At 47.8% G+C, this 13,910-nt stretch overlaps 1 protein-coding gene across 2 annotated transcripts; it reads left to right on the top strand.

The window, feature by feature from the left end:
- The first annotated feature begins 10,661 nt into the window (after positions 1-10,661).
- On the top strand, positions 10,662-13,779 carry b9d1 (B9 protein domain 1). Of its 2 annotated transcripts, none has more exons than XM_023821852.2 (7): positions 10,662-10,871; positions 11,140-11,208; positions 11,602-11,732; positions 12,064-12,160; positions 12,315-12,377; positions 12,868-12,935; positions 13,527-13,779. In XM_023821852.2, the coding sequence occupies exons 2-7, from the start codon at positions 11,150-11,152 to the stop codon at positions 13,628-13,630; spliced, it is 522 nt and encodes a 173-aa protein (XP_023677620.1). In that variant the 5' UTR covers positions 10,662-10,871; positions 11,140-11,149; the 3' UTR covers positions 13,631-13,779. The 2 variants fall into 2 exon arrangements, with proteins under 2 accessions (XP_023677620.1, XP_023677619.1); XM_023821851.2 differs by having other exon boundaries at positions 10,663-10,871; positions 11,602-11,713.
- Positions 13,780-13,910: the final 131 nt, after the last annotated feature.

The raw sequence follows: 13,910 nt of genomic DNA on the forward strand, positions 1-13,910 counted from the left end.
GCCTGCTGTCATGGGGGCACTGCCCCCCCCCCCCCCCCATCTCTTAAAATGTGTTTTCTCAATTCTGTTAAATTTGTCGAATTTAAATCTTGATCGTGAAACAATGACGATGAAACGATAAAATTCCCTGCTGAGAGCTCGGCTGAGGAGGGCTGATCTCCGGGCCTCTGGGCCTCATTTTGGAAGCTTACTGACGGCAGCCGGCTGTCCAGCGACCGCCTGCCACTCTCACACAAACACGCCTTCGGTCAAACACAACACAGGCCCAACGCCACGCCAGCGCCTGCCTGATTGAGACGGAGATTGTGCCACCCGGCCAGCTACTGCGGCGGCAGAGAGAATGCTGTTTATCGGGTCCTGCTCTCCTGGATGGATGGACTCTCCCGTTTGCTAAACACTCTGCTGCGTACCTTCATGGCAGGACGTTCCCCTGAGTCGCTTCTGGTTGAGTTTAAAGATCCATGAATCCCTGGAGATCAGTAGAGCAGGTGGTCTGCAGAGATGTGTTGTAATAGGAGAAACGCCAATATTATCATCCACTTGACGCGATGCAAAAAATATTCAGTGTGGACCACCTGCCTGGCAGAAGAAATATTAAACCCCTGGGCCTTAGTTATTGGATGCTTATGTGATCACATGGTAGGGTCAGGGGTCATTTTTACTTTGGGAGTCACTGGTTTAAGCAAAGCGCCGGGGGGAGGGGGTGCTCTCCATTATTGCTGTGTCGTTGGTCCTATTGTCGTCCCCCCGCCCATGCACCTGTCCCTGCTGCAATAAAACTTGAAACTTGAACTTGAAAGTTGCCGTTCTGCTAAGACACCCCCCCCCCACCCCCAGAAGATGGCGCCGTAGGCGGCTGCCTGTCACCTAGTGGGTTGACCGGCACTGCTGACAATCTATAATGTCACACCGTCAGAGACCTGCTTCCAGAACAAAAGGCGTATGTGAAGAGGTTATGATCTTCATGCCAAGGGGCCGTCGATTGGCTGAACACAGATGGCAACAAATATGATTGGTCGACGTCACGGATGCTCAGCCAAACAGAATGCCACGTTTCCCTGTCGGGAGAGTGGTTCTGAAGGAGCTGTGGCCTCAGGGTATCCTCTCAGAAATGAGGACAGCCAGGCCACCGAATCCACCGCCCCTCTCGGCACAGACCGATCGACGAGCCCCCTTGTCTTGAAAGGGCGGGAGGGCGTCTTGCGCTGCGTCATCGCCACAATGCTGGAGACGCTCCGTTTCCTGCCGCTTCCTCCCCACGGCGACTTATCCCAGGCTCATGCTGGATTTGGCGTGAAGCCCTTGCTTGCTTGGGCAGGAAAAAGCATCGACCTTGGTGGGGGTAATCTTCCTCTCGCTAGTAATTCCTTCCCATCATGCATCAGCTTCGGTTGCTGAGCGCATGTGTGCATGCTGATACTTCAGAGGTAGGACACCCTACCCCCCACTCCCGCTAACCCCAACTCCAGGCCTTCAAATCCCATTGCCATTACCAGGGTTTCGGTAACAGGCAAAAAAATAACAAACCAGACTGACACATGAAAGGTTGAGGCTGGCCGCTGCTCGCGCTCGTAGCCAAGGGTACGAGGCATCTGAAGAAATCTTTTATTTAAGTACACCCAAACCTGAATGCATAAAGCCCCCCGCCCCTTTTGCAACTTCACCAGTTTGACTCAGAAACCAAAAAGCTTCTGAGCCCCCAGACCTGTGGATTTGGAATAGAAGGGGCACGTTTGCTCTTTCGAACAAACGTTTGTTTACATCTTTGTCTTTTTTCAAATAAATATAGGCTTTATATTTCATTGCTTGTCACCACAGACTTTTGGTGGGGGGGTTGATATCCGCGGGGGATTTTCACTATGGCCGCTGAAGCCACCTTGCGTCAGATGGGGGGGGGGGGGGGGGGCAGCATGGGGGAGACTTTCATCTCCCCCTGTCCTCCATGCGGCCCGGGAGTGTGCGATCTACTGAGCCAGCATGAAAGGAGATGCGGGAGGGGGGGGGGGACAACTGGGGGTGGGGCATCACAGGGGTGGGGTGGGCTGGGGGGCTTTGCCGCACTGGAGAACCAGAATGCTATTGCGGAAAATCAATTAGCAGCACATCTCCACAAGCTCCGCCCCGCCCCCCCCCAACCCCATAACCACGTCACGCTCTCCGAAACCTGATTTAAGAACGTGTGAAGCCGCCTCACGCTGTGACTTTATTTCCCCCTTTCCGTAAAAGCGCATCGCGGCCGGCTGCACCGCCGAGCCCCCGCTACTCTCCTCTGCGTGACAGCTTGGCCTCACTGCCGCCATCTGACCCTCTCATCCTCCGTCGACCACGCGGTGCCTGTCAGCGCGGCCGGGGGGGGGGGGGGGGGGGGGGGGTACGAGGGATGCAGCATGGCGCGCAGACAGAAGCCACCGCTCGAAGAGAAATGAAATTAACCAAGAACCCAATACGGAGATACACCTACTAAGCTTCCCGGATCGAGGCCTGACCCCCCTGCCCCCCATCCCCCCCCCGACAGTCACGCCCTACAGCTGATAATTAGCCCAGAAGGGCCAGCGTGTGTGTGGCTGATCTACTGCGGCTTACAGCAAAGGCAAATAAGCTCCGGGCTGCTCAGCCGGGCCCAGAAGATCTCAGGGCGACTTTCCAGTGTAGGATTCATCCAAAGTGACTGAAAATGTTACCATTCGAACAACTGAGCATTTAGCGCAGCAACACACACACACACACACACACACACACACACACACTCCTGTCAGCTCCTCTCCTTATACGTTTAATTATTTAAACTCCTCCATCCCTGTTTTTAACCGCAGTGTTGCCCCTGTTTGCAGTTTGGCAGCCAGACATCTGTTTCGTGCTCAGGGGCCCAGGCAATAATCACTCCCCCCCCCCCCCACACTCACACCTTCCCCAGGAGGCACAGCACCCCAAGGGACACCAGCATGTGTGTGGGATGGGGGAGGGTTAATCTCCCAGGCCCCCGGCTCTCACCAAAAAGGAAAAAAAGGAATGCAGAAAACTGAGGGTTGGGGGGGGGGCAAAGCAATCCCTAATCCCCCCCCCCCTCCGCCCCCGAGGGAGGATGGGCAAAGCAGGGTAAACAAATGGTGCCATGAGGACTTAGTAAGCACAGGGTTAGCGGTGAATAGAGCCGAATAGCAGCGAGTTTTACCGCTCAGACCCGGCATTTGGCGCCCGGGTGACATTCCGCGCGGACTGGCAGACATGTGTCACCGCCCGCCCCTAAGCGAGCGTCACTACATTCAAGGAGAGTAAAGCTAAAAAAAATATACAAAAACTGAGCCGTATGTCGGAATAATTTTTCGAAGAGGTAAGTACATGTAACGGCGTTGGGTGATTTGGGGTGTAACGGAGTAGCGGGAGCGAGAGGAAGCGGCGGCAGGTACCTTAGATAACTTAGTTGCTATGCAACCACGCCATTCTGTTTGAAACCCTGCACCGCTGCGCTGGGTTAAAAAGCCGCCGTGAAAACACAGCGAAAAGCGCTGCGATAATGCTCCTGCGACAGCCCCCGAACCAACCCCCCCCCCCAAACCCTGCACCCCTGCTCCGCAAACAGCACCGCATTTCAAACAAGCCCCCAGATACCCCATCACAAAGCCAGCGGATGGTGCCAAGGAACTTGCCTGTTTAATGCTGAATTATTACCCCCGTTTTTCAGTGTTGGGGTGGGGCAGGGATGGACTGGGGCAGGGCAGGATGGGGTGGGGTGGGGGTGAGGCGATGTCAGGTCTTTCATTCACTTCTCCCATACCTTATCGCCATCTATATTGTAACACAGGAGTGTGTTTTATCTTGGCCCCAGTAAACCCAGCAGACCCTGATGACTGAACCCACACCCAGCTGTACATCACTCCATCTTGACCCCTGTTCTCCTGATCCCGAAACAGCTGAATTGTGCTTTTTTCTCCTCTCCTCTATCCTCAAAAAAGAACCCTATCCCTCCATTCCTCTGTCAAGCGCTTCACTTCACCATCCCGTCAGGAGTGAGGTTCTTTTTCTCTCCATTTTCTCTGTTTCATGTTCGTCTGCCTCCCTGTCGCCTCTCATGTCACATCTCATACTGTGTTGTTTTTGTTGATAATTTTTTTTTTTTATAAAAAGGCCACTTCTTTCCTGCAAAATGACCAACCATTGGACCGACTTAACCAAAAGACGTGGTTGTGACACCCTGAAGTTAAACAAATTAGTCACCGCGAATCGTCATTTTACAACATGCAAGCTCACCGGATCATTGCGAGATGTGTTGCTTTTTTTAAACTGCCAATGGCTGACTGCAGTTCATTTCTGAAGTAACAGCTGACAATTTTGTCTGCATTACAACACGTGTACTGCACCACAGGAACACACAAACCCTTCCATATCTGCCAAGAACCATTGTTACAGAACTGACCTCCAACTATCGGCCCGCAATAAACATGTTATATAACTTCCCTACATTCTGTCTCTTTTTTCAAAAGGACTATTATTCACACCTTGACGACAGGTTTTTGATGCGCTGTGATTCTGGGGGCAGGACATCGATTCTTTAAAAGACGCCTCTTACTCAGAAATTGCAAGTAATTCAAAATGATTGCAACACAGACATTGTCACCCCCCCCCCCATATCTAAACCTTCAGGAAGTTTCTTTGGGGTTGTTTGTCTACATGTTGACATGGTTACTGGGAACCACATGTTAAACTACTCGTGCTAAAGCGTGAAGCACTTAAGATGTATGTAACGGATTCCGTAAGCGTTTCAATTCCTCCTCTGTCGATGCCTCTCTCCAGCACACATGCGGAAACTGGACGCCTCCAACGAAATAAAAAAAAAAAACTCACAGAAATACATCCTACGGAGATTTACGCAAGAGAACAACGTTCCGACTTTAGCACGGACGCAATCTGCAAGTGAGACCCTCAGACTATCTCAGGCTCACTGCAATATCTGGGGAAATTTCACTCTGACAACAAACAAATCACAAAGCTACCAGACATAGGTGCTGGTAGGCAGGGAGGAACTGCAGCCTTAAAATGCATAGATCTTGTGCGATTTTACCTAAATCTGGCTGGGGATTTAGGAGCTCTGAGCACACTGTGAAATCTTAGCCTTATGCTGACAGACATGAATAAATGGGACATTGTACAAAAATAAAAATAAAAAATAGCTGTGGAAGCTGCCGGTAGCAAATTGAACAAGATGCCAGTGGGTGTGCCACTGGTAGTTAAGGGTACACTTGTGAAAAGAGCAGAATGGGTCGTGGGTTCAAAGCACAGGAGGGTTACAATTCTGCAGTGGAATTTAAACAGTACAGTTAAAGTGCCAGCTTAACGAGATGTATAAATAAAGGGGGCCAAAAATAACCCCCCAACATTGAAAAATTGAGAAGAATCTGCGCCGTTCCCATAATCCCCTTGGGTAAAGGGAAAAACAAGACAGACCACCATGGGAAACAGAGCTAACGGGAATCAGCACTGTTCCTCTTCCCTGTGCCCAGGCCAGATTTGGTCCGAACGGCCAGCCGTCAGTACGGGGGTGCCTTTGGGACGACGCCATTGGCATTCGAAGTCACGTGACCCATAGCGGACGCAGTCTGTGCCTTTCTCCAGAGCTGCCGTGTGCATCCGGGGCTGACAAACGTCACCCCATGACTTGGCTCGAGTTTCCCATCGCGGCATGGGGCAGGCAGCTGATCTCGTGCTCCAGTGCCTGCGGCAGTGTAAAGATGTGTGTGCTTGAGACGAAAACACGCCGCTCTCATGTCGCCAAGGCAGTGAAAGCACCATGCAGTGAATCATCACAAAACAGAACAAATGAGGGCAGGAAGAGCGAGCGAAAGATGCAGCTCGACCTCTTGTGCTTGCGAATGCGTTTTATCAAGACCTCAAGCGTGGGGAAAACTAGACTCATCACCCATGATGTGGTTTGATCCAACATGTACACCCACCCCTTGTCAACATTTCCTGCCAAGGACGACGTCAGCATCCCCTATGTCCATCCTAAACTCAGGCTAGACCTGTCGCTAACGTGATACAGTTCTGCACCTGCCAACAGATTCGACTGACTTCATCATCCCAGTTGTGGGTACTCAAGATCATCCATGATAAAATCTCCAACACAGACATCACGACTTCCCTGGGCTCCACTTCAGATTTCTGAATATCCACCACCCTTTAGCGAGCACTGATTATATTAGACTGGTCACCAGATGCCTCGTCTCCATCCTGACCCATGCCAGCTTTCCTCCTGTGACCAATCTAATGAAGCCAATGACCGGTGGATGGCCAAGACTGGTCTGAGGGTGATCTCATTTGCCAGCTACTCATCAAACCGCTCACATCCCTCTGCACTCACAGATGGAGGCAACCGCAGTTTTGACTCACTTAGGGAAATCAGTAGCCCTATAAAGGGTTCAGTTGCTCCGGCATGTTAATCTACAACAGGGGTCTTCAACTCCAGTCCTGGAGAGCTACTACCCAGTAGGTTTTGTATTCTACCTGGCTTCTGCAGAGCCACACCTGTTCCTGGTATTTACCTGAGAACAGGTGTGGCTCATCAGAAGCCAAGTAGGATCGAAAGTCTACTGGACAGTAGCTCTCCTGAACCAAAGATGGAGACCCCTGATCTATAGGAACACTGGCTTATAATGGATCAATACATTTTCCCCAGATCGACGTGAAACATACGTTTAGACAGTACCGATGAGAAAACCCATGGGAGATCACCTTACATAAGAGGTCGATGTTGGGATCCCATCTCCGTCACTGCCCATGCTTGTGGTCTTCAAGCTAAGGTGTGAACGCTGCACAGAAGACAAAATATAAACTCTGGAGAGAGCTTCTGCTTGTTGTATAACCTGCTTACGTCTTCAGCGTGCTCTGCCTTACCTTTTGTTTATACCTTCAGGGTATCTGTGGCTTTTCGGCTCATGAAATTTGCCGGTGGAGTGCTGACATGCTGACACTCAACCAGCATAGAAAATCTTCACAGACGGAAGTCTATGGATGCTAAGCTAGCATCCTAACTAAGGTTTTTTTTCCCTCTCCTGATACATTTGACCTTGGAAATCCTTCTTTTTTTGATTACCTGGATGGAGGACTGTGAACAAATGACCATCCACCGATACAAAAAATGGATGAGAAGAACTTATCCACCTCCTCTGTCAGCCCTACAGCATGTTCAGGGATTTCATTTGATGACTCTTACAGTAATGCTTCTTTAGCACATGAATCCTCAGAAATCGGTTGGTTGGCTCAAATCAGACCCTTGATGGGACCCAGTGCCAGAGCCCCCTGACCCCACAAGGAGCATGAAAAGTGTCTAAGTCACTAAGTTGGCATCCCCTCAAAAGATGGATCCCAATCGGCACTGATGGGAACAGAAAAAACACATTTCCTGCATTATATCCAAAACTTAATCAAACTCAAATCAGGAGGACCTAGCAACCAAAGCTTGACTCAAGACACCCAAAGGACTGGGTTTCTTTCCTCAAATTCCACAACTCATTCATAGTCTCGACAGCCAGATCTCTTGATTACCTCACTTCCTCTGGGTTAACGGCCCCACTCTGGTCCAGTGCACTGGGATGTGCCTCGCATCGAGGGCATCACACTGGAGATGATGGACGAGCCCAGCAGCCTGCCCCATCCCTGGCTTTGCCAGAAGCCAAGCTCTTCTGTTCCAGTCATTCAAAGAGCTGGACACCCAGCGCCATCCCTCAGTAGTGGTGCCTTTTGGTTTCCACCATCGAAGGCTTTACAGTAACAGAAGCAGACAAACCTAATTGACTCCCTAGAGTCCCAGATGGAAACATTTATTCGCACAGAGCTTCCTGTGATAGCTGGCGCATAGAAAGCAGACCTTCCCATTTTCAGGGAAGGTGAAGTATCTGAAAGTACCACTGCAGCCTCATTTACCGTTTTCTTTATGCTCGTGCGTGACGGGGATGTAGCTTAATAGCACCGTGATGCGAGGCCGTCAAACAGCCAGGATCGTGTATCCTAATAAATTACTGCCCATTCAGCTAAGCAGAGGAAGCCGTCAGAACAGAGATTCATTTCCATGAGATCCCTCTGTTTTGCTCGCTGTGGTACTGTAATGGAATCGTGACCTGGCGTGACTGCAAAAGCACTTAATTGGGGTCCTGCTTCTCATTTGTAGACCCACCAAGAGCTGCCTTTCCAGACCAACCCAATCATATCTGCATGCTTATGACATTTGAGTTTCATTAATTCTGCCCAAATTCAATAAGGTTGGGTTCAGTTGTTTATTTGGATCAGCGAGGCATGAATCTTCACTGAATAAAGCTTCCTTTCCTGTGATTGGTTTTCATGTATGTCACAGTCAGTATGGTCATGACACTTTCATACTGGTTATTTTGTATCCTGTACCCTCATACAAGATGAATTCGTAAGCAGAGATATTGTATTGTATAATGTCAGACTTCTGTTTTAAGAGGGCAAATAGATCAGTGGAGGGCCGTCAGGAATAAGTTGAGGTCAACTATCAAGCAAAAGAAAAACAGACATCAATGGGCAAAAGTCGCTGGGAAAGTGAAAATGGTTTCTTTGTTGTCTTTTTAACAAAATTCCCTTTGGAGATGCAGATCATCACCCTGTGATGAAGAAAACTAAATTTAATGCTATTTTTGTATGGCTTAACCATTGGAACAGTTGTTTTCATGTTTATTGCGGTCTTTCGTTGTTGTCTTGACAATTTTCAGGTAAAACTAGCACCGGATAGTAGCTTTAAGATTAAGTCAGGCGGGCTGAGGGGTGATGTGTTGCTCAGCGGGTTCTGATGCCATCCCTGTGATCGGAAGGTCGCCAGTTCAAAGAGTCGGCAGAGTGATGTCACCACTGGACTCTTGAGCCAGGCTCTTAACTCCCAGTTGCTCCAGGGACTGGTCCTCTACGGACGCACCCTCCTTTAACAGCTAAATAAATAAACTGTAATTGCCATCTTCCCATAATTCTCGTAGCTTTTTTAGTTCAGCTGCCCAGTGATAAAGTGTAAGAATGCAGCTCTGTGTGGTCAGAGTTGGGCAGCCGGCGGCTGAGAAGATCCTGGACTCCAGTCATCCAGGCTGACTCACTTCGGGATGCAGGATCTAGGTGACACCTTGCACCAAAAAAGACAAACAGCCACAGGCACGGCCGCCACGCAGTACCACCTCACCACCATTTGTTGTGGTGTGAACAGCTGGTGGCCAACCAAGATGTTTCTGTGTGAAACGGCAGCACATGAGGAATGCGAAGGGGAAGGGAGAGGGCGTGGGTGCACGCCACAGCTGGTCACAAGAAAGGAAACCGCTTCTCCAGCTCCATGGTTTAGAAAACCCAGTAAATATTAAGCATCGGCCAGGCGAGTATTAGTTATGCAGAGCACTGTAATCATTGACACAGTAAACAGATGTTTAATCTTAGGAGGCAACAGATTTGGCTCATATTTAATATCACACCAGCTCATCGCTGGCAAAATCTACAATCATAAAAAAATAATAAAAGTAGCAGGATTAGTCCTAATGATTCTGTGCCTGTTTTTCTGGATTATATGTGTGTATCTTAGTTTATACTGATGTTTACCTTTATTTCTGCTTGTGTTTATCGATTTTGCTGGTTGTGCTACTCGGGAAGATAATATTTACATTCAACGACAAGTTTAATGCGACACAGAACTGGCACAAAGTCCAATAATAGTTTACCATGTGGGTCCACCTCTAGAGAAATCCAGCACTGAAAGATTTATGCATTCTAACCAGCGGAAGATTCCAGAAATTTCCATAAGAGTGAAAAAGGGGACATACAGCTGTTGGATTTCAGACTGGAGACCTTGCAGAAATTCAGACATGTGCGTAACCCAGAGAAACACCACTGAAATTGACAGAGGGGAGGGAGAAAGAGTGCTGATGTGATTCAGAGAGACGCGTGGATGAGAAACAAATAGGACTGACAGTCAGCTCTATGGTGGTGCATCTACTGTAGGCATGAATCAGGACGTCAGCTGAATGCTAAGACTAAGGATGCGCTGAGAGGAGGAGGCAGGGACTGACCAAGATGCATTTTGTAAACTTTCTGACAGCTTGGCTTTATTCTTACTGTTTCCACTTCAAAGCCACCTTCCTGGGGTGTCCTGGGTTAGGAAGAGAGTGTCTAACAGGTGGGGAGCAGTGAAGGGATTGAGAAAGGTCAGTGGAAGCCTGGGGGGGGGGGGCTTCATTCTGTCAAAGATATCCCCCTCCCCCCAGCAAACCAGTATATCATCTAATGTAGAAGAGTCTAAGAATGTACCTCTCTGACAGCACCATAGACGTCTTGCTGAGTACTGCATATAGTGAGAATAAAATAATTCAATACAATCTAATGGAATAAAAAACATAAGCAATGCCAATGCATGGATATTTGTGCTTTCATATACCTGGAGAAATGTTAGTTGACTAGCTAAGCACTTCCTTAAGTAGTACGTAGTTCAATAAAACTGTAAATCTCAGACCTTGCACAATATATGTAAGTGGTTCCCTGATGTAGTGTAGGAGAAGTCTATCGAGCGATAAAACAATTTATGCGCAATTGGTGATGCCTTTCATTCGCATTGTTGGTTGCTGCCATCTGGTGGAGTTGTAATTTCAAAACGCTTTTCGCACTGTACTTTTTGACCCGAATGGAGACCCATAAATTGTATCCGATAGTTGTTAGCAACGGTCTCGTTGCGTAGCTAACGTTATCGAGTACGAGCTCAGCATTTGTTTATATCGTATCCGTGGGATTATTATTGTAGCTGTAATACTTCTAAATGCTGCAACGCCAAAATGGCGACCAGTAACCCATCTGTGTTTCTTCTGATGATAAACGGGCAAATAGAAGGCGCAGATGTAAGTAGCCAACTCTACCTAGTTAACTATAAGATTTCCATCGACATTCGTATTATTGGTATTATTTCGACCCGTTGTGCAGATTAAAGTGCAGACCGACAAATGCGTTTCGCATCAGTCACGCCGTCTATTTATTGGAAGAAAAGAAGTTAACTAGTTTTGTTCGCTGAACTTCTGCGTAATCCAGGTCATTTTGCTTAGCAGATCAATCCTTGTGCAAACCATTTTAACTAGTAACTATCCTTTGTAAATGTTTTTCACATTTTAGTTTCCCGAATATGACGAGCTTTACTGCAAGTACTGTTTCGTGTACGGACACGATTGGGCACCCACGTCGGTGAGTGATTGACTGCAACGCCATACCGTCTTCTACTCTTGTCTTTTTTGTGCTTGCTGATGCCAGAAGCGCCTCTTCTCCGAAGCCTCCCTCCTGATTTTTTTTTTAAGTGCCATCGGAAATGGGAATTTCCGTGCCATGCACCATAAAGGGTCTTAACATGCCCTAACACCGTTCATTAGCATGACAACATTCCCGCTTTTCCGTTACTATTTACTTCAGCAATGTAATGCACAGTGCATGAAATGTGTTCCTGTTTGCACGTAAACCTTGTCGTCCTTATCACTCACCAGCCGTAGGTTTGTTGTTCATTGTATTTAACCCTATTTATGTCCGGTAGTGAATTTGGGTTTAGTTTGCCTGGTTAATATCCTACCTTTTTTTTACTGGAAGGGGTTGGAGGAAGGCATATCCCAGATCTCCTCCCGAGGCCGGGACACACGTCATGGTCTGGTGTGGAACTTCCCCGTGGAGATCACGTTCAAGAGCACCAACCCATTTGGCTGTGAGAGCTCCACTTTCCTGTATGCTGTTCACAAAACGTTTATGAAGAACTTGTTGACTGGAACTGGCACCACATCCGGACCCCACTTCGGGAGGGAAAACTACCAGATGATGGATAAATGCTGACAAGAAAAGTGTTCTTGAAACATCTATGAATTGCATATATTTCATATATTGTTACTGAAACATATCAACAAAAGTTTACTGTTCACCTGTGAACTTGAACCAGCAAGTATTGAATTAACCCTGCTCAAGTATCATATTAAGTATATTATAGTGCTTGTTATAAGGGTAGTGTTAAGCAGATGGTGCAGTTACATGATTGTGAGTGTTGTGATGCTGTTCCTGCAGGGCCCCAGATCGTGGTCAGCGTGTACGGCCCCGACACCTTTGGGAACGATGTGGTTCGAGGGTACGGGGCTGTTCACGTCCCTGTTACTCCTGGCAAGTAGGTACACCTCCTCAGACACTTGTAGCTCCCCTCAGACTACCCCGTAGACACTGCCCAGTAACAAGAAAAATCCCCAACGGCCGAAATGTTTGCTTCAGTAAATGCGATTCTGCCTGCAATTTGGTAATTTTGAAATCACTATTTTCATCAGACACGTGAAAACAATTCCCATGTTTGTTCCAGAATCTACTTCCAGGCTACAAAAATTCACAAGGTAACTAACCTGTATAAATCCTGTTTGAGCTGTGGTGTGAAAATGAACTTTGCTGTGTATGTGTATATATGCACCAGGGGTGGCGAAGCGTATCCCCAAAACGCCGGTGTGTATGCAGGATTTTTGGGATAACCTTTAGGGCAGCTGTTCAAACCCAGGTGTGAGGACTCTTCAGCCAATCAGTCCTCAAATTAGTAATCCAAGTAGGGAGTTTGCAGCGAAAACCCGCACGCACAGTGGCCCTTTCAGGATAAGATTGCCCACCCCTAATATACAGGTTTTTTTTTTTTTTTGAAATATTAAAAACTGCATGCTGATGAGTAGTTTTGCTTTAGTATGGAATTACTTTAGGACATCATTTAAGCCAAGGGCTACAGCCAGCTGAGCAAATGTAAATCTGTATTTTTGTTGACGGCATCAACATTCCAAGCCCTTTCCCACTCTAGTTTTAAGCTGCACATCACGAAACACTACTTTCCCCCTTCTTTAGCTGGCTAATGGGACGGCGTCCAGAGTTTACAGATCCCAAGGTTATAGCCCAGGGTGAAGGAAGAGAAGGTATGCATGCTCATCTCCTTATATACTGTTCACATACTCTGTTGATAGCCCATGTAGTTGGGCATGGGACAAAATTCAGTGTGCATAATTATATGCAGTCTAACCCACTTCTTATTGGTTTATTGACTTTCACTGGCCTGCCAATCAGGGGCTCTGAATCCACATTCCTCCCATCACCACCGGTGTTATAATTCATCAGCTCCACTCCAAAGGATCTACTCTCACAGCGTGTGATCACACTTTGCAATGAAAAGTTTAACAGGGACTGTTTCAGTGTGACGTGAATGAGGTCATTTACTGCGACAATCTGTTGAATAGAGATACTTGTCACTTATTCAATGTAGTGTGTGAATATATAGCTGTAACACTCATTTCATATGAATCATTTTATTCAAATCAACCTCTCTCAGGGGTTTGCTCGTTACCGTCTATAAAAATCACACCCTGCCAGCTCCCTGCACGATTGGCATTATAGTCTATCCTAACAGGCCACTGTATACAGGACACACCCACTGGTTTCTAGTTGGTTTTGAGGTTTCAGGTCAGCCCTGATTTGCTTTCACTTCAATTGGTTTTCCATCCCTGTACCAGTCACTAGGGTACACTCCCAGGGCTCCGTCAGCTTCTCCTTCAACATCGTCACCAAGGACATGAAGAAGCTAGGCTATGACGTCGGCCACCCAAGAGATGTATGATGCTGGCCCCCCACACCACCGTGCTACAGGACCAGCCTACCCATGATCCAGCTTGTGGGGGGGGCAGGGTTTGCTGTGGGAAGAGGATCAAGTTGTATAGTCATTTTTTCCATAACATTTGTATATTTATAATAAAGTACTGTAAGCTATTGGTCCCACATTTCCCTCATTACTGCCCAACAAATGTCAGTATTACAGCCAGAGGTCTCTCCGGCATTGACCTTAGATTCACACTACAGATTGATAATTTGAAAGCAAAGGGGGGGGCGGGGGGGGGGCT

This window comes from Paramormyrops kingsleyae, chromosome 22, assembly GCF_048594095.1.
Source record: "Paramormyrops kingsleyae isolate MSU_618 chromosome 22, PKINGS_0.4, whole genome shotgun sequence".
NCBI classification, from domain to species: Eukaryota; Metazoa; Chordata; class Actinopteri; order Osteoglossiformes; family Mormyridae; genus Paramormyrops; species Paramormyrops kingsleyae.